The sequence below is a fragment of the Gossypium hirsutum genome, chromosome A13, assembly GCF_007990345.1.
Source record: "Gossypium hirsutum isolate 1008001.06 chromosome A13, Gossypium_hirsutum_v2.1, whole genome shotgun sequence".
In the NCBI taxonomy this organism is placed as follows: domain Eukaryota; kingdom Viridiplantae; phylum Streptophyta; class Magnoliopsida; order Malvales; family Malvaceae; genus Gossypium; species Gossypium hirsutum.
This window is the reverse complement of record NC_053436.1, coordinates 81224028-81245382: the sequence shown is the minus strand read 5'-3', so window position 1 is coordinate 81245382 and position 21355 is coordinate 81224028. Positions and strand designations below refer to the sequence as shown.

Below are 21355 nucleotides of genomic sequence, written 5' to 3'. Positions count from 1 at the left end.
TAATACCTAAACTATATCATTTTTCTCAAGATGGTATCTAAATTTTTTTTATCATAAATAGTACCTAAACTATGCTTTTATTACCTAAATTACCTCGGTTGTTCATTTTGTGACACTTAATAGTTTTAAATTAAAAGAACATAATTAAATTATAAAAAAATTAAATTAAACTAAAACTAATCTTTTTTTACATCCTCTCTTCTAGCTTCTTTCTTCTCTTTTAATGTATTTTTTTAATTGTTAAATAATTTTTCTTTACAATCCTCTTATGTTTGTTTTTCTTTTGTTATAATAAAAAAATTTAAATTAAATTAAAACTAATCTTTTTTTACATCAACTCTTCTCACTATTCTTTCTTCTCTTTTAGTAACTTTTTTTTAATTGTTAAATAACTCTTTTTTACAATCCTCTTATATTTGTTTTTCTTTTGCTACTTAGCTTCTTCTTAATATTTGGATTTCATGCATTATATGGGTTATTTCCATTAGAGAGGCTTATCCAACAATTAACTAATTTATACAAAATATAAAAAAGGAAAAGAGAAAATTATTTTTAAGAAAATAATACATGAGTTTTGAATTGAGGTGAAAAAGGAATTGGAATTGAAGTTTAAAAACAAAAAAGAAACTCGCCAGAATATGAATTTTGTCGCTGAAAACTAGTGTGGATGAGATCTTCAACATGTTTTTGAATTTTTCATCACCACAATTTTAGGGTGAAGAACAAAAGAAATAAATATATTTATAAGGAAATAATATTTAATTTAAAAAAATTAACTAAAAAGTGTCATATATCACAAAAGGATTAGTTAAGAGATTCTTTTAACAGTGGAACCAATTTACACAATAAAGTATAGTTTAGGTACCACTTATGACAAAAAAAAAATTCAAACTTAAGAAAAATGATATAAATTAAGCACCATTTTATGATTTAAACCTAAATTAATTAGATAATTGACAAAAAAGAAAATTAAAATACCAACTTGAGAAAAAGGATATGAGTTAAATACTATTTTATAATTTAAGCCTGAATTAATTGAAAAAGAATCCCCCAGCTTCACGATTGGATTTCAAATTTACAATAGATTTAAAATAATTTTACTTTAAAATTAAACAATTTAGACTTGAAATTACCGACTAAAAGCCCAACTCAAATTTCAATTCATAAAAACCTAAACTCAAGATTTGTCAGCTTAATATTACTTATTTTTATTTTCAAACTGTAATTTATTGTTCATAAGAGGTTAATATATATAGTTACTTCAACTACCTATTTAGCACCTAAATTTTAAATTTAATTAGTACTTAAATTTAGAAATAGTAAGTTAATTTAGTATTTTTTTAGGTACTTAACTTTGTTAAAGTATAATGAAATGGTGCTAATAACCAATAGCATGATAACACATGGTAATCTTACATTTTAATATGTGGTAATTTTTTAATAATTTTTATTTTTTTGCCATAGCAAAATGTAAGCTGCACGTGTCACATTGTTGTTGGTCGTCAATACCACATAGTGTAAGTTAACTTATGATTTTCAAATTTAGGCACTAGTCAAGTCTAAGAAAAATGTGCTAAATAAATACAAGTTGTCAAATTCAAGTACTTATGTATAGAGGTGCTTATGGGCCGAGCCGAGTCAAGCCAAACCAAAATTTTAGGCCCATTTGTTAGGCCCAACACTCAAAATGGACCTAAAATTTTGCCCAAGATTGACTCGGATAAAAATGTGAAACCTGAGCTCGACCCATTTTTATATTATTTTTTAATATAAATTTTATTTAAAAAATATAATACATCAACAATACTAAAAGATAGAACAATAACAAAATTAACAATAAAACAAGAGATACAATAACAATAAAATAGTAGCAACGTAATATTGAAAAGATAACAAAATAGTAAAAAAACAAGAAAATAGTAACAAAAAAAGAGAGTAAAAAAACAGCAACAAAAAAACTGCATATTCGGGCCAACCTAGGCTGAAAAAGTCTTACCCAATAACCGACCTATTTTTTAAACAGGTATTATTTTTTACCCAAATCTATTTTTCAAATTTATATTTTTACTCAAATCCACGCTCTTTTTAAGCGAACTTTCAGGCCAGACTAAGCCGGATGGCTCAACTCATGAATAGGTCTACTTATGTATACGTTTATAGAAAAAAGGGAGCAATTTATTGGATAAAGATCCGATTACGAGAGAGCTTAGGTCCAGACAAAAGGGAGCCCAACAAGTAACCAAGGTTTCCAGGCTCTGTACACAGTAAAAAAAACAAACAAACAAAAAACAAAACAAAACAAAGGGAGCATACCCCTTTGGAGCGTAACAGCCTTTAGATGGACGTTTAAAGCAATGCAGCTTTCCACTCATCAATCCAAGTCAAGTACGAGGCATCGCAGGTACAAAATTACCAGAGATATCTACTCCCCAATTACCGTGACAGTAGTATAGATGGGTGTCAAAACTCCATCCTTGTACGCTCTGAAGGAAGCCAGCCACCGCCAACCCAAGATGCAACGAAAAGAAGCAAGCCCCAAAATGAAGAAACCCAGCCAGGCGACCTCCATCACAACCCAGATAGCTATGATGAAATACCCCTACTTCAGGACAGCGAGGGTCCAACAAAGATCCACCATGCCTCTGCCCTAGACTCAACCAAGCTACCTAATGTGGCACTAAGATCAATTGAAATTTCCAATTATCAAACCTTTTATTCAACACATCCATAATTGTGAGTTATCAATTGAAATCAAGAATCTTGATCAAAGCATTTTTTTCCCCTTGAAGAAATTCATCATATAAATATTAATATCCATAAATTAAAAGGAAATTAGTGTTATAACAAAAAAAAAAAAGCGAAATGCTTCACACTTCTCTCATGCTCACTGCATTCTTTCATACTGTACAATATATAAATGATATTCTTACAAAAACAAAGTACTGGTGACATAAAAAATCGGCACCAGCTTGACTCAATAAAATTTCTATTCACGCTAAATATGAAAATCATTCAGAAAAACAAGAAAAAAAAAAGACTGAACATTTTCCATTAGCTGCATTATCAACCACAACACACAGCAACAGCATGTGATTTGTGGACATCTTACCACTGTTAATTTATGGACTATGCAAATTCCGGAGATGATCAACCACATCAAAGGAAACACTAAGCTTTTGATAATCAGCACGGTGAAGGAGATTTCCTTGAGTTTGTACAGAATCTCTAGGCTTAGGATCTGTCTTTCTCATTTTGGTTGAACAGCAATGACGAACACGGATCCGATGATTCCTTGTCTCCATCGTATACCTGCCATGAACTTTAACCACCAATAGAGCTTCCTTATCTCGGTCGTCTTCACACCACCAATTTCGTGGAACACCATCGACAAACTCTTCCTGGGTGTGGAATGCCTCAATATGAACTGATACCTCTGCTACATGATCTGGTTTAATTATGCCAGCTGCTGGAGTAACCTGGGCCAAACATCACATATATGTTAATAACTTTTATCCCAAAGACTAACAAGCAGAACACTCCAGATCATGAATATGAACTTCTTTTACTTCATATTTTTGCAAAAAAATAAAAAACAATAAAAAAAATAAAGCCCTATTGAAGCTTGTAACCATGTCTGACCATATTCAACATTACAAGATGGACATGAATTTGAGTTTGCAAACAAAATTGATCCCTAAGCATGAAATATTTAGTAACTTAAAAGAAAAGGCCTTCTTTAAACAGGAAAAACAAGGAGCAGCCTGCCAAGGCCATAAACAACTTTTAATTTGCTCCATAAGTCTGCAGCAGTTCAACTTTGATCCAAAGATAATCAAAATTGCACCTAAAGCTCACTGCTAGTAAAGTAAAACCTAGTAGAAAGATTCCAAAGACAATTCCCTCAACTGATTTTTTTCTTTCAATACAAAGGATTTCAAATCCCTAGCAATATGAACCAGCACCAATTCTTACCCCATTAAGGGTAAAATAATTTCTCTTCAATCAAAAAGAAAACCTACCTGAAGCCATCGTGGAAAGCCAAAGGAACCTCTTGGATGATGATATGATGCCTGTCCATCATCCTTGATTGTAGATTCACCTTGACAAACTATTTCAAACAAAGCAATGCTTTCTGTGCATTTATTTGTGATGCGCAAAATTGATGTGTCCTGGTTTTGGAGGATAATATTGTTGGTGCTGACAATTGTTTCTGGAATTTTGCATAATTCTTGAAGCTTGCATCTAACTTCCTCATTTGATCTCACTATATCTCCAAATTCTTGTCTCCTTACTGACTCATCAATATGAGCAATTTCAACAGTAAATAAGCAAATGACAGGTTTGTGATCACTGTCTGTCACATCCATGCAAGACTCGTACCTATTCAAGAGATATATCAGGATTTATTCAAGATAATTATTGATAACAAAAAAATAGATGATAAGGGGGAAAAAAATGCAGTCTGGCCTGAAATTACAAAATCTGTGTATTGAAATGGTAATATTAACAAGCATACCCATTTTTCCACATACAACAAAAAAAAAGAGAAAAAAGGAGACAAGGAAAGAGAACAACCAGTCTGCCATGACCTTTTCACAATGTTCATTTACAGGAAAACAAATCACAAGTTGATTAGTCTGCCATAATATGTGACTCTTTGAATTTATCAAAATCCATCTGTCCATTAACATGTCAGCAAACGGATGGAATTTGCCATGAGCCACCTTAGTCGGCATAACATGTAGAAATTTCTGTCCATATTCTGATACCAGGTTGATGGGATAGATAGATAGATTTGGAACAAATTAAAAAAGCTGTGAATAAATGATCAAGTCATTTTAGATCTCAGATGGAAGACAAAAGAAATTTGCTAAATGGTGCAATTTACTCCTGGTATTACATATCTGGATCAGAAAATAATCAATGTGTGAAAACCTTTTTGAAAAAGTTGATAAGCACATAAGGCTGTTAAAGCATTGCCTTCAACAGAAAGGATCACAACAGATTATGAAAGAGAATCATAGCATGCAATTATTTGAAAGAAATTAAACCATCCCTAAATATTGCCAAAACAGAAACCAATCAGAACTTACCGTGATACTGAAGAGATAACAGGACACTCTAAACTGCATTCAGATCCCAATGTTCGCCGGCTATCACGATATAAGATTCTGTCACACCAGGCGGGAATGCGCTTCTTTTCACCAGAATCGTAGCCTTTAAAGTTAAGCATTGTAAAGGTACTTTTAGCCAATTAAATATGTGAAATTACAATAAAAATTATAATACCAGTCATACCAAGAAACCTTTTTCGTGAACCCCTAGTGAAAAACATCTTAATAGACTACTTCAAACTTTAACAAGAGCAATTGCTGAACCACTTTATGAATCATAAAATGCACAGCAGAAGGTGGATTGTTAAAACAAACATGTGACTTAGCTGATACAGAGTTTAGAAAAAAGATGAGGAATTCATAACTAACATACAAGATACCTGATAAACCAGCTACATGTTTATCAAATTTGTATGTGGGAGCAAAAGTAATAACTGCTTCCCGCATTCCCTGGAAAACATTTCCAGCTTCCATCTCTGCTCGGAGTTGATCCCTTTCTCTGAGCCAATCAAAGCTTCTTTGAGATATAAAATCTCTTGCTTCATCATATGACACATCATCAAGCCGATAATTAAAATCGCCAAGAAATACAACCATGTCTGCTTCAGATAATTCAGGCATTCCTTCAACAGAGTTGGCACCCGTAGCCTGTAAAAGCATCAACCCTTACACACTAACCAGAAGGGATGAATATTTTAGAAGGAAAATGAAACAAAAATGGTGGCTATTATAGCAACCAAGGTGTATACATACATTAGCTCCACGAACCATTTGAACGGCCGATGACGCACCAGCTGCAATAGAAAGGACCAATGGCAAGCTAGATCTATAAACAAGCCAAAATAAATATATTGAGCAGGCAAGCGTGCAACACAATAACAGGTACAACACCATACCAGCGCCAGCATTGAAGAGATTAGATTGTCGACTAAACGTCATTGTACAATATACATGGTCAAAATCAGCATTGCGACGACCGACAGCTTCCAAATGAGCAGCAAAGTGACAATTAACAAAGCAAAAGATTCTATCATACACTCTCAGTCTTAAACCAACAGCTCCCTGGGTGCACAAGCAAATGTATAATATTGTTAAACGAAAACCTATCAATTGTTAAAATTTATTTTTTCTAAGCCAACTAGTTCACAAGCCAAAAGCAATATATTTCTTATAACTTTCATAGTCAATCAGAACCCCATGTGCAAACCAAATATCTAGAGAGAAAGTATAACATTTTCAATGACTCTAATCCATCATACTTATGAGTTTAGGAACTAAATAAGGTAGCACCAAGAAACAGTGACAAAGTTCTCATACGCAATTATAGTCTATTCTCCACACTTTAACCCAAGAATCACTAGAATACTAAGAAGAAACCATATATCCATTTCCATAGCACTCTAAATTTCAGTTTAACATTGAGTCTAGTATTTCATTCACTAAAACTTTTATGCCGAAATGCATTGTATACATTTCTAACATCAGAAAACATTCTTGAGCATTATAAATTATATTAGGCTGATTTATTAATATCTACATTATATAGAAAATCATTCACTTATCACATGCCTCTTTAGGGATGAAAAATACCTTGCAGCTAGAATTTGCACTAAAACTTTTATGATGATATGTATGAAAAACAAGTCCAATATAAATATGTATATTTGCTCATGAAGAAAATGATTATGCTTATATACCAACTATACTGATATTTATTAAAATCTCTGTTACACAGAACGAATTTACATGTCATGCCAATTTAAGGAAGAATAATACCTTGTTACCAATCGCACGCCCAAAGCCGCATGGGACTGCAGCAGCATCAATATCCCCAACATCTGGTTTAAGATTATCCTTGACCCTAAAACAAAAATTCAACCATTAGATATAAAAATTCAGGAAACAAGCACAAATAAAACATGAAAGCGAACTTGAGTAAATGGTAAGGAATAAAGAAACAGATCAATAACAAGACTAGTTCTAGCAGATAAAGACCGAATGATTCTTACGGAATTCAAATCATTCAATCAGCAAGTTCGAACTCCGTTTCTATTTATTTTTAAATACTGTAAATTTGTTGGGAAGTAATTTATTTCCTCTTGTGTTTTATTCAAAGATACATCTACGTGGCATGTAATAGCTTAGAATCTATGTGCCCCCTTAGAAGCCTAGTCAGCACATACTTCGAAATAGTTCCTTTGATAAACAATGCATGCATGGAGCATTGAAGTCTAATTCGTCATTAAAACTGCACAATCTCGTTATCACTCTCTTTCCTCACTGATTTGAGAAAGAATCAAATAACACATAGCAATGGTGAAAGATCATTCACATAAATAGGATTACCTCAATTTAGAATGAAGGATATTCGTTGCAATCAAATCGGCAATAATTAATTCAAATTTTAAATTTTAGAAAAGAATGGATCTGACTCAAAACTATATTTTCTTAGAATTTTGTAGAGGAAGAGTCTCAAAAACAACCCTTTTAGAAACTTTTTGAGGAAAAGAATAAAAAACAACCTTTCTTACAGAAAATGAGAAAATAAAAGTGAGATATCCTCGTATTAGAGTTTTAATTTATGGGTTGGAACACAGATACTTCAGTTTTACAGCAAAACCTATTTCCTGTAGAGTTCCTTATTTTCACACGAAATAAAAGTTAAGAAATTAGAATAAAAAAATATTCAGCAATCCTGAAATGCCTTTCAGCCTTGCAAGAAACAAATGATAAGAACAAGTATTCTGATATAGATGTTTTCATTGGAAAACAATATCACCGGAGGAATAGGAATTAGAGTTTTACATTTATTTAATTTCTTTAGGAGTTTTAGTTTTACTAGGTTTTCTATTTCCTTATAAACTTTAAATTAGGAATTCTATTAGTACTTTAAAATAGGAATTAGATTAGGATTTTCCTTTGTAATTAACAGCCTATAAAAAGGCTGCCAATATGAAATAATTTTTTTATCACAAACGTTAGTTTGGGAAGGGGGTTCAGTCAAAGACGAATCTGCCTTTGAGTAACCATAGGTCGAAGCAAGGATACTTTCTCGTCTAGACCTGTGACTAGATCTTACGCCAAGGCGCATAACATATTCCTGTATATCTAACATAACTATAGTTCCAAAAAAGAAACTTCAACAGGAGAAGAGCAAAAGAATAACATAAAAACATGATGGACACTCACCAAACAGCAATAAGCATGCCTGCCAACTGCCTAGATCCAACACGCTCAAATTTTCTCCACTGATGCGATTGCTTTCCCATCACATCCTGTGATTTTCTTTCCATCATATCATGCAATGTTTCATCTATCATATCCAACCACCACTGTCCAACAGCACTCCCGTCACGCCCCACCTATGGTAAATGGGATAGGTAAATAAGTTGTCATAAATAGAGTGTTAAAAAAAATGCAGACTTTGTATGCACAAGGATTTGGTCTTCATATTCAGCATGTAGCTTCAATAATGCTTATGGTTAAAATGATAGGCATCTCTTCCATAAATCATTATTTTCAGTGCAGTTCTCCTTCTAGGTCTTATACATACAGCTAGTTTGATAGAGAAAACTATAGCATGCTTTATAGGAAGGGAAAATCTTCATTCCAACTGTCCTTATACGAACTAAAGTTATCAACTGCGTTATTTTCTACCCCAATTTTAAAGATAGCCATTGATTTCAGCATAAAAATGATCACTTAACTGTCGGCCATCTCTTCAAATGGCAAAGTAACTAAAAATAAAGAGCATTCTGAGAAAAGAAAAAAGCACAAGTTGCTTAGATATCTATTTCTTTGTTTCTCCCATAATTCTTAATCATCTTCTTTGGAATCTCTACATTTTTACTTAAACTGATTAGATACTTTACTTATTTAAGCAGAAGACAATGGTGAAACATGAAACTTGTCCCAAAATGCCCTCCCACCCCACCCCCCTTCCTTTCATTCGCACAAGTCTGTGCAATGAGTGTTAATTGCTCATAAACCTAACATATATCTTTCCTCTTTAATACTAGTAACATAAAACAGATATGCACTCCACCATACACAAGCTATATTGTGCACTTGTTCAGTGAAACATTATGTCCAACCGAAACCCAGACATTCTTAACCCATGCATGATTATTACGAAACAGCATGTATTTAACATGTTTCGCTGACTGAAAGAGATCACATGCAACAGATTACCACTTTGCACTGAAATCAATTCAGCAACTGAGACCTGTTCTTTGTTTCAGAAATATTACTCTAGAATCATAATGCTAAGCTTACCAACATTAATGCATTGTAAACCATAATGAAGAAGATATCTTACAGATTCTCTCACTGCAGACATTGCAAGAAAACCTGCACCCATTTCAACTTCTTGCAATCCAATAACAATAATTCCAACATCTGAAACAGCAGAATGTAGCCAAGATTCAAGCGAGCCCTTAGATGCTCGCCCTTGGGCAACATTCCATGTACCACTTAATATAGTTAAATTTTCCATCCTTGTATATAGAAATCCTTTTGCAGTCAATTCAGAATACAATATGCCATCAAGAGGTCCAGGGGATGTGATACTCCATCCACGTATACCACCATGCTTTGCCAGGGTGTAGATATAACCAGCGCCAATGGCCATCTTCAGTACAGGACTGCTGTGAGCAACCCATTCTCCAAGCTTATTACCATCAAGGTCTAGAGCATGGACAGTGCCACTTGCATAACCAGCCCATATTTTTGATCTGAAGCTGCATAAGCATAGAACCGCAGAAGGATGAGGCTGAATATCTTGAATACGATTTCCATTTCCATCCCACTGAATAAGCATACCATTCGCACAGCCAACCCAAATCATCCCGTCAATAGTTATTGTGAGTGCTTCAATCCTCCGACTATCATCAAGAAAGCCCCCTTTTGCTGCAACTCGACGAACAGCATCAGCTGCTCCCATTATGGCATTACGTGACTGCTGAAAGAAACCAAAGGAACTTTGTGTTTTCTCCTTCTTTGAACTTGCAACAATCTTCATCTTTATCTCATCTTCCATGGCAAAGTCAGGAACCAATGACAAATCTGCTCTATTTTCAATTTGACCGTCAATGTTGAAAACTTTGAGTAACTCCCTCGTCCGAGCATCCCTGAAATTTTGAAATTCTGAGAAAACCTAACAAAAGTAACAGAAAGGAGACAAAAAAAGAAATCTTTTACAAGAGCGGTGTAAGATAAGATGATCTAAATTCAAATTGGAGCTAAATTAATACAAGTAAAGTAACTAGAAATTCTAATTGTGCAAGAAGTTAATTAAGATCCACATTCTTGATTTTGCAACCTCAAATATCTCAAAAATAAACAAAAATGCATTAAGAATCTCTATATCCTTCTAACCTATAAACAGGAACAGAAATAGAGCCAACATCTGGGGTAAAATCAGATTGATCTATTACTTATAATTTCAAAAATCCCATATTTGGACAGAAAATGACAAGTTTTAACAATTTTACATGTAAAAAGCTTTCAGTGTCACATTTTTCACAAAAAAAATTATACAATTATCTCCTTTCATGCACAGAGCAAATAAATTAGATTTCAAAGTGAGATCCTATTTGTAATAGTTGACTTTTTATTTTATTACAAATCTTAAATGGCAAGGGCCTCTGTCCAAGAACTGTGATAAAGGAATGATGATGTCTTGTAGAAATATTTAGAAACTGACAGGTTACAGTGCGTAGAAGAACAGTGTATTAGCAAGAGGTACAAGATCATCATAGCTGATCTAGACTATCAATAAGGGGGTAGATGTGGAAGGTCTTTATAGCTTATTATTTATCAAAGAGGAACTGAACATGTAACAATATGCCAACAGAACTTTGTTAATTTTAAGGGTGCAGTTTCCACGGTCTAGACATACCACAATGCAAAAGAAAGATAACCAGAACTCCATACTTTAGCTCGAATATTATCAGACAGAAGGCACTTGATATCTGAATTTAATATAGAACTGAAGCCATTTACAGCGACTTGACTCCTAAGGTCAATAAATGATTTCCCCATTAACGAAGAAGCCATATGCCGTTCTTCCATTGACAGAGAGAGCGCATTGTTAATAGATTCCCATGGCCAAATCCTGATATTACCCCCTTCTGAACCAGACCACAAATCCCCTGAATCAAAGTAAAACAAAAACAAAAATTAAAGCAAATAAGATTATGTCAAAAGAGATCATCATTCTTACCACTGGACGCGAGCAAGCAATTGTAACAGGAAACTTTGAGTAGGGATGCATAAATAGTTCTTGAAGATACATTTTGCTCTTCTTGACATGTATTTATTAGAGACGAATTTCAGTTTTAAGAATAAACAGTTTATGGAGGATGGAGTTTTTTAACTAAAAATTTCTAGATCCATGCCAGGCTATGTGTTTGCTCCTTGGCTTTTCAGAGGCAAGGTGGTGATAATTAAAACTTTCAAAATCTAAAAATATGCTAATCTATTATTAATCAACCGTCCATCAAAATTGCACGTAACACATTCAATAGAGGTTAGATTGAGAGTTCTCATTATTACTATTACAAGTAATCTATTAATTTCTTGTAAATGTTCTGGCAGTGGATCCACATTAATAGGGAGAAAACCAAAAGCATAAGTAGAGAAAAGCAAAAGGGAAAACAGACCATAACAAGTGAAAACAACGGAAAGCACGGGGCCGCGATGAGCCTGCCAACACCACCCTTCCTTAAACCCACCACTCTCACAATCCATCTTCCAGCCTCTGATCTTTCCATCCTTATGCCCACTCCAGACAACTCCATTCCCCTCATCCCCCACCATACACATCACCGCCGCATTCCCATTCCCGTTCCCATTCGATAATATCGCCGACGACTCCCTAAACGGCGCAGCCTCCTCCTCCTCCCCTTCCTCGTATAAATCTTTCAATTCCCAAACCCTGACAGCGCCGCTCTCGCTGCCGGCCCAAAGCTGCCCGTCGGTAGAGGCAATCGTTTTCAAGAAGCGGCCGAATTGGGTCTCCCTGAGGGGATGTGGTCGAAGCTGGAGGTAGGGAGGGCGATTAGGGTGGAGGGGTTTGCGATCAGGCAGGGTGAAAATGCCTTGGCCACCGCCTTTAGCCACAAACTCAGGTAGGGAGGGTTTGGGACGAGAGGTGTTTTGCGGTAGAAGATTGCGGTCAAGGAATTGGATCATGTAGTCGAGGCGTCGGTTGGTGGAGTGGAGGGAAGGGTAAGAGGGATGCGAATCATCGTCGGAAGAGGACGCGTAACGGTCGAAGATTCTGGGACTAAGATCGGGAACGTCGTCGTTGGCGTCCATGTCGGGATGTAGAACCTAGTGTGTTATTGGTTAGAGAATGAATAAGTGAGGAGGAAATTTGACTCTGGAGCGACATTTAGCTAGTTATTCACGCTTTCAGCCGCATACCCCGCAGTAACGTAACTACAATTAAAGTTTTTCCTTCCGATAAATTAAAAGTTTACAACACCTCTATTCTCAATTTCATCCCTCCCTCCCTCCCTCAGTTGGATTCTTTTTGTACTTTTTATACATATGAGGATTGAATTTTAATAAATTAAAATAGAGAGGCTCATTCTTAGTTTTCATAAAACAGGGAATGAACTTCAAATTAGACCTTACACAAAACATGTCGTCCAATTAATTCCAAAAAAAAAAAACCAATTCTTAAAATATAAATGAAAATAATTAAATTGTTAAAAGAATGAAAAACATGCCACCGACTAAATATTGTTGAAGATGTGTTGTCAGGCGAGGTTGACCAGAAAACCATTTCACCAAAATAGGTTTCTTATGTTTATATAAAAACAATGAAATGTAACCATTTTTTTGGTAAGGGTAAACTACATCATTAGTTAATAAATTATAAATAAATTTTTGTTTTAATTATTTAATTAAAAAAATTATAATTTAATTATTAAATTTTTTGAAATAGTTTTTTTTTTAATTTTCCTTCTTTTAAGTGACACTTTTTTAGTTTGAATAATACTAATTTTAGTACTTAATTTTTATACTTTCTATCAATTTAACTTTGATTATATATAAAATAATAAAATTTGAAATTCTTTTAAAAAAATTAGAAAATTCTAAAATTTAAAATTAAAGTAAATAAATTTTTTTTAAATTGATAAAGTGAGAAAATGAGATAAATTTGTTTTTAAACCCTCCAAATACAATACCCATTTTTAAAAAATAGAAAAAAAAAAAGACAAATTATTGCTTCTTCTTTTTTTACCTCTTTTGTTTCTTACCATGACTTTTTTTTAAAAAAATAGAATATAATTTTTATTTATAGTTTGGGTTTTGAAAAGTAATTTAAATGAATTAAAATTTTGAATTGAGTCTGAAAAAAGAAAATTTTATAGTATATTTTATATTTTTTTTGCTAAAAAAATTGTATGCATGGAACTTGATTAGAAGATGTTATTAATTTGGTTTCGAGAAATATTGAGGAAACATGTAATGATTTAACTTTTTTGTTGTGTTTTGTTTTTATTTGTTATTGGATTCTATTGAATGATAAGTTTTTTTTTTGTTTTTTTATTTCCCATATATATTAGTTTTTCAACAATAATATTTTATAGATTTTATTTATCTATAATTTTTATATAGAATTTTCTATTTTTAAAATAATTTTAAGTTTTTTTTATAATTTTTATATAGAACTAGGGTCAAATTGACAAAAAAATATAAAAGTTAAGGACTAGAATTATTATTATACCAACTAAAAAAGTTCCACTTAACTACTGAGTAACCACAATAAATAATTTTAGAAAACTAAGTGACCGAAGTGTAACTTTTTTTAATTAACTGATCAAAACAAAATCGTACTCATAATTTAATGACTAATGGTATAATTTACCCTTTAATTAATCTAAATCTCCCCCATTGTTTCTTTTGCAAAGTTAGTGTTTTGTATTGTTCAACAATTTTAAGAATAATATAGGATATTAGCAAAACATCATTTTGAAAATGGTTAGACGATTTTAAACATTTTGATTAAGGAAAGGGGAGGAAGTGATAAACTTCATTAATCTATTCTTGCGTTTTAACATGTTTTTAGCATTTTTTATAGGAAATGTTATAATGATTTAGTGAAATGTTGGCTGAAGTTGACATTTGTGTTCAATTATTTTCTTAGGGAAGTATAGAATTTGATGTACGATTATTTTCAGAGAAAAAAAGTTTGTTGTTACTTTGTTGTTCCTATTTGATATTCTTGAAAATCAATACCCATTTCTCTCTTCAATTATTTCATCATATGCTTAATGCTTCATGTTTGTTTTTAGTGGTGATTGTTTATCTTTCATATTCTCTTTTATTTGAAATTATTTGGATTAATGTGTATTTTCGAAGAAATTTCAAAGTTGAGAGCTCTACTTTAAACTATAATTGTTAAAGCCAAGGTTGTCCAGCAATGCTTTTTCAATTACCTATCAATTAAATCGAAAGGTTACAAGCAGATTTAAAAGTATGCGTGAGAGTAATTAAGAAAGGGCGAGAGGGACTTAAGCAAAAGCTCATGAAAGAATTGGAGATGCTATTGGCAAAGGAGAGGATTGATGAAACAATGGAAAAAATTGTTGATACTAAGATTCATTTGAATTTGGAAATGGATAAAGATGAAGCTTACTAGGAGCAAAGGGCAAGGGAAAATTGGTTGAAAGCAGGGGACAAGAATACAACTTTTTTTCATAGATTTTCCTTTTTTCGAAGACGCATCAATACTATATCTAAGCTGGAATTAGATGGGGGAGGAGAGACTACTGAAGTAAGAGAGATTAATGAAGTTGCTACCTTATTTTTCCAGGAGTTGTTCACATTTAGGAGAGTTGGGGATCTTTCTTATCTCCTATCGGGTATTGAAAATAAAATTTCTCCAGATATTAATTCTGTTTTACTATCAACTTTTACAGAAGAAGAAGTCTTTACAGCTTTGAAAGGAATGGCACCTACTAAAGCACCGGGATCTGATGGATTTCCAGCACTTTTCTTTCAGAGATATTGGCACATTGTAGGTGAAGATGTGTCAAAATTTTGTTTGGGAATTTTAAATAATGATCATAGTTTCGGCTCTTTCAACCAAAAAAATATTGTGCTAATCCCAAAAACCTCTAATCCAACAAGGCTGGCTAACTTAGACCGATTAGGTTATGTTCGGTTCTCTATAAGGTTGTGGCGAAGACAATTGCAAATCGGCTTCAAGTAGTTATTGGAAGATGCATTGATGCAGCCTAAAGTGCTTTTATCCCGGGGAGACTAATTTCTGATAATGTGCTTTTAGCTTATGAAATTATACATACCTTTCGACAAAAGCGTACAGGGAAAAAAGGATATATAACTGTGAAGCTGGATATGAGCAAAACTTATGATAGGGTTGAATGGGGTTTTCTTTAGGAAGTTATGCTACGAATGGGTTTTGCAAAAGATTGGGTAGAACTAATTATGAAATGCATTACCACAACGACTTATATAGTCAATACAAATAGAGGGAGAGGAAGACTTTTTCAACCGACTAGGGGTTTGCTGCAGGGCGATCCTTTAAGTCCTTTTCTTTTCCTACTTTGTAGTGAAGGACTATCATCTTTGATGCGACTGGCAATGAAGGATGGGCTACTAAGAGGAGTAAAGGCTAGTAGAAGAGGCCCAAAAATCTCACATTTACTCTTTGTAGATGATTGTATCTTATTCGGTGAAGCATCAGCTAGGGGAGCAACGGTGTTAAAAAGAATTTTAAAGGAGTATGAAAAGTGTTCAGGCCAGTGTGTTAATTTTGATAAATCGACAATCTTCTATAGCTTGAACACTACAGAAGAACAGAAGAAAGTAGTCTCGAAAATATTAAGGGTTCGAAGCTCAGCAAATTTGGAAAAGTATTTAGGTCTTCCTAATATGGTCGGCAGACGGAAGAAAGAGTCTTTTCAGCATCTCAAAGAGAAGGTTTATGCTCGAATTGAAGGGTGGAGTACTGAATTATTATCACAAGGAGGTAAAGAAGTCTTTATAAAGTCGGTGCTTCAAGCTATTCCAACCTATGCTATGTCTTGTTTCCTTTTACCAAATTCTTTTTGTGGGGAATTAGAAAAGACTTTTGCGAAATTTTGGTGGCAAAAGAGATATGGGAAACGAGGGATTCATTGGTGTCAGTAGAAGTATATGTGACGATCTAAGGACGAGGGTGGTTTGGGTTTTAGGAGCATGGCTCAATTTAATGTCTCACTTCTAGCTAAGCAAGGGTGGCGAATTTTAAATAATCCAGATTCTTTAGTTGCGAAAGTTTTAAAAGCCAAATATTTTCCAAATGTGAGTTTTTTGAATTCACGGGTGGGGAATAATAGTTCGTATACATGGAAGAGTATTTGGGCTATAAGACGCATTTTAGAAGCGGGATTATGTTGGAAGGTGGGTAGGGGTACGAACATTTCCGCTCTTAATGATTTTTGGATTCTAAGTGGAAAAATACCAGATTGTCATCTTTAATTAATAATTTGAACGATTTTAAAGTTGCTGAGTTAATTGAACCAAGTAGCAAAATATGGAAGAAAGAGCTGATAGAGTCCACCTTTCCGGAGGAAGTAGCTGAGAAGATTCTCTGTATCCCGTTGGCAGAGGACCCACAAGATGATTTTCGGGCTTGGAGTGGTGAGGCGTCGGGCGAATACACCGTACGCAGTGCCTATAAACTATTACAAAGCATCGAAAAAGATCCTACAGCTTAAATTTTACAAGGCAACTATAAGGAATTCTATAAAAAAAACTATGGCTACTCAATCTACCTTCTAAAGTAAAGATTACAGTCTGGAAAATATTGTGGAACTATCTACCTACACGAGTTAACATATTACAAAAAAAGTTAATGAATACATCTATATGCCCTCAGTGTGGAAATGAATTAGAGAATATGGACCATCTTTTTCGTGCATGCCATGTTTCAATGTCAGTTTGGAGAGAACTATCAGGCCAGTTTTATATACAAGAAACCCATCTAGGGTTTATACAATGGCTAACCTGGGTTTTTTTGCAAAGTTCGCTATCTCAGTGTAGATTTTTTTGCTGTGTATTATGGGCCATTTGGGGAGACAGGAACGCTAGAGTGCATAAGAAGACTAGCAAATCTGGAAAAGAAATAGTAAGTTTTGTCAACAATTATATATCGGAAATAGACCAGAATGATAAAAGATACCCAAAAAACTTTTTTGCTACTTGTAAATGGAGGCACCCACTTGAATAAACTGTGAAGATTAATTTTGATGCAGCATATGAAGCGAGAACTTTCCAATCGGCAGAAGGAGTTGTGGCAAGGAATAGTGAAGGAGGTGTTTTCTTATCGTGTTCGGTGCTCCAGCAACGAATTGCTTCTGCCTTTGCTGCTGAGGCACTTACATGCTGGGTAGCGACACAGATAGGTATTGACATGCAATGGCAAAAAATCATTATTGAGGGAGATTCCTTATCAATAATAAAAAAGTGCAGAGAGAAAAGATCAGAAAAGTCATTGGTAGGTGCTTATATTCATGATATTCATTAGCTTTTGTTAAAGTTTAAGGAGTGTAGATTCGAATACATCCTACGATTAGCAAACAGTTTAGCGCATTCTTTAGCAGTTGAAATGTTAAAGAATAAGAAGGAAGTTTACCTGGTAGGAAGCATTCTAGATTCGGCAGAAAAGCAAGCGGAGAGGGATAGGACGAGCGAAACAGATTGAAAATGGAAAGGAGTAAATGAAAAAGGGGAGTTTTGAAGCGGGATACCTATTGATTTGATGGCAAACGCTCCTCTTGAAAATATGGAAGAGTCTTGAGGAAGAAATGTCAGATGAGGGGACAAGATGACAACCATTCATTTCTGATTGGGTAAGAAAAAGAAGTAATTAATACGCTTCTAGAGAGATCTGATTGATTTTCTAATTTTTTCACAGGCTAGAACCTTATTTTTGGGCCTTTTTTCTGGTTTTTGCATTTAGGTTGGTTTCTGTTTTCACGTTACTGTTGGGTCAAGTTATATAGCTGGGCTCCTTTATTTTTCTGCTTTGTTTGCTTTTTTATTCCTTGTAACTATTAAGTTTTTTCAATAAAGCCCAATCTGAAATTTAATTTCAAAAAAAAAAAACCTGGTCAGTCAAGATACGAGATAGTCTGGGCATATTTATATGTTGGCCTTCTTTACTTGAGCCTTATTAGATATTGTTTCAATAAGCAAATGGGCTTCTTGTATATTCTTATTCCAGTCGTTAAAGTTGAAATTGAAGTGGTGGGTATTTGTGAAGAGTTTAAGTGTGTTGAAGAGTTTAAGTTCGATTTGGATTATGGTAAGAGTTTTTCTCAATCTCAAGGACATGTTTCATGGTTGATTTAAGGAGATTAATTTAATTTATTTTGAATAATTATTGGAGATAATTTAAGAAGTTTTATTTAGATTCAAATTGAGAGTTTTACTTTATCAAAGACTATATGGAGAATATGTCGAATTTAGCCTATAAATAGGTTGTTGTGCATACACTTTTGGAGTGTTTTTGATTGGTTATTTGTTTTTTTTTATTTGGTATTTTTGCACCCTTGTGTTAGGCTTTTATTAGACAGTTTATATTTGATGTAAGTGAGATTTTGAGGGTGAGTGATTTGTAACAATTAGGGTTGGTGTTGAGGCTACGATTACTTCTTTGTGTAAGGGTAGATTGGGGTTAAACCAATAACTGATTTGGAAGCTTGTTGAATAAGAACCATTCACTGGATGAGACTCTACAGAGTAGGATTGTTTCTGAATAGCGTTAACAAATGACTGTGTGCAAAATCCCTCTTTACTTCTCTATTTTTTGTTTCTATTTTTTTGTCTAATCAATACTGTGACTAAACATTACATTAAACAATCAAACTAAACTTGCAGCAAACTAATGTGTTTTTTCAAGTGGTATTAAAGCAGGCTTCAAGAGTTATTTGAAGGTCATCATGTGTTTGGTTTGCAATTATGGAATCCATTAGGGAAGATAGTTCAATTGATCGATTCCTATTGTTACTCGATTCAGAAAATTATGCATATTGGAAGGCTCATATGAGGGTTTTCATCATGTCTAGTAATGAAGTTGAAGTTGTAACAACCCATTTTCTAATGGTGTTGGAAACAGTGGTTTCGGGATTACCATTCCGATGAGTAAGTTAGTAACTATTATCTATTTAATTTTTACGAGTTAAAAATAGTGTTATAGTAAAACATGATTTAATTGATTTTATTAAATTGGTCAGTTAGATAAGGTACAAGTGGTATGTACCGAAAGTCAATGGTTTTTGAAAATGAGGTATTAAGACCTCATTTTCATAGACCGAGCTCGTATTTAATATTAGCATAAGTGGATTGAAGTTTGGTCCATTAATTTTGATGTTTGGATTGTTAATTAATGAAAAAGGATTAAATTGTAAAAGTGATAAAAGTTCAATCACTATTAATTTTTAATTAAATGAAAGACCAATTGGGCAATTGGACCTTATTATGTATGCCAAACGGTGGTGAAATCCAATTGTTATCCATTAACTTTTTTATTGATTTTAATATTAGTTAAATATATTTAATTAAATAAACTATGATTGATTAATTTTTAATTAAATATATATACATTAAATAAAAAAAGAACAACCTCATCTTCATCACGAAGCGAAAGGAAAAAAAAGTTCTTGGGGCTTTAGACGTTTGGTCCTTCAATTTGGTAAGATTTCAAGCATATTTCTTGTGATTTTTATGTTTTTGAGATCATTGCAACTAGGTCAAGCTAACTCGTACCTCCGTTTTTAAAATGTCAATGTTTGGAAAACATGCCATTGATAGTTTTGGAACTTTTTAGTTGCTAATGGTTTAGTTTGAAGCTTGATGTTGAAATAGGACTATTTTGTAAAGATTTTGTATAGATTTTAAGCTTAAGGATTAAATTGAAAATATGTTAAATTTGGCATGGTTTTCTTGTAAAATATCAGTTTCAAAGGGCTGATGATGTTTAAGAATTTGGCTATATGAGTTTATGGGTTAATTGTAAAAATAAGCTTATTTTGATATTAGGGACTAAATTGAATAAAAAGTACAAGTTTAGGGCAATTGTGAAAAGTGTCAATAAAGAAGTCATATGCATTAAATGGATTATTATTAAATATTTGGGCTAATAATTGAAATAAATTACTATTTAGATAAAGAGCCGATAGATAATTGTGGAAAAGAAAATTTATTATTAGTCTATGCCATTAAATTTTTTGTTGTTTAGCCCTAGTAAGTTCACACGATATGGTTGTGTTAAATTGTTATGCATTTGAAATTATAGTTATAAATATGTTTAATTGAAATTCTAGTTATTTACAATTCGATACAAAAAGTTGAGATAGAAGATTAAATTGAACAAAATTGAAGATAGTAGAATTCGATAAATTAAGGAATTGACTTTGAATTGGATTGAAATAGGATATGCTATGTGATAAAGTGATGATTTGATCGAAAATGTTGAATTGATTCCATTTAAGTTGGTTGTATGTGAAGAGAATTAAATTGAATGAATTCGAAAATATTAAATATTAATTGAAATATGGAATTATACAAATGTGGTGATGAATTATGATATATATATATGAAATTCTTGATTTGGTTGATTTAGATTACGATATTGAAATTGAGAATTGGTTTAAAATGAATATGAAAAACTTGTTACCCTATTAACTGTTCGGGCAGGGTTGGGTATAATTGACATGCCATATGATAGAAAGAGTTCAAGGTTATACGACATGTCAGGGAGTGTTGGACACCCCATTTGTTGGTTATACCGACTAGTGCTAGGCACATTTATTTTTCGATTTTACCGGCCAGCGCAGGGTGCAATTCATTATTATGAATTTATCTGTTGGGCACTAGGTGCTAAATTGGTATGTTGGTTAGATCTGTGTATCCGTTCAAGTCTAAGTCAGGTTAATAGAGATATGTATAATGTAATTGGAATAAATGATCTTCAGATTGATTTGATACAATGATCAGATTATGCATATACATATTGAGAATTAGTTATATAAGCCAAAGGGCCAATATGGAAACGTGACAAATCAATGAATGTGAATAGATATTCATATTATGAAATAAAGTAGTAATTGACAATAAACTAACATTTGATTTATATGGTTCAAAGATGAATTAATATGAAATGAGAATGAAATTCATATGGTTTAACATGATTTGGTTTGAGAATTTAAATTATGAAA

General features: G+C 33.2%; 1 protein-coding gene across 3 annotated transcripts; it reads right to left on the bottom strand.

Annotated features, from left to right (window-relative positions):
- Window positions 1–2796: 2796 nt before the first annotated feature.
- On the bottom strand, window positions 2797–12634 carry LOC107895048 (type II inositol polyphosphate 5-phosphatase 15). Of its 3 annotated transcripts, XM_016820244.2 has the most exons (11): window positions 11777–12633; window positions 11014–11266; window positions 9433–10243; window positions 8304–8476; window positions 6891–6975; window positions 6011–6176; window positions 5868–5908; window positions 5495–5762; window positions 5094–5217; window positions 4020–4380; window positions 2797–3476 (listed from the first exon to the last, which is right to left on the bottom strand). In XM_016820244.2, exons 1-11 carry the CDS (start codon window positions 12432–12434, stop codon window positions 3120–3122), a joined length of 3297 nt encoding a protein of 1098 aa, XP_016675733.1. In that variant the 5' UTR covers window positions 12435–12633; the 3' UTR covers window positions 2797–3119. The 3 variants fall into 3 exon arrangements, with proteins under 3 accessions (XP_016675733.1, XP_016675732.1, XP_040941991.1); XM_016820243.2 differs by having other exon boundaries at window positions 5868–6176; window positions 11777–12634; XM_041086057.1 differs by lacking the exon at window positions 11777–12633 and adding an exon at window positions 11338–11688 and having other exon boundaries at window positions 5868–6176.
- Between the last annotated feature and the right edge of the window lie 8721 nt (window positions 12635–21355).

Bases quoted from the DNA above. Each gene is read 5' to 3' on its own strand.
- LOC107895048 (XM_016820243.2), bottom strand. From the start codon at position 12,434: ATGGACGCCAACGACGACGTTCCCGATCTTAGTCCCAGAATCTTCGAC. The intron at 10,244-11,013 runs GTATGTCTAGAC...TCAAAATTTCAG, and splicing joins TATCTTTCTTTTGCATTGTG to GGATGCTCGGACGAGGGAGT. The intron at 8,477-9,432 runs GTAAGATATCTT...CATTTACCATAG, and splicing joins TGTCTGCAGTGAGAGAATCT to GTGGGGCGTGACGGGAGTGC.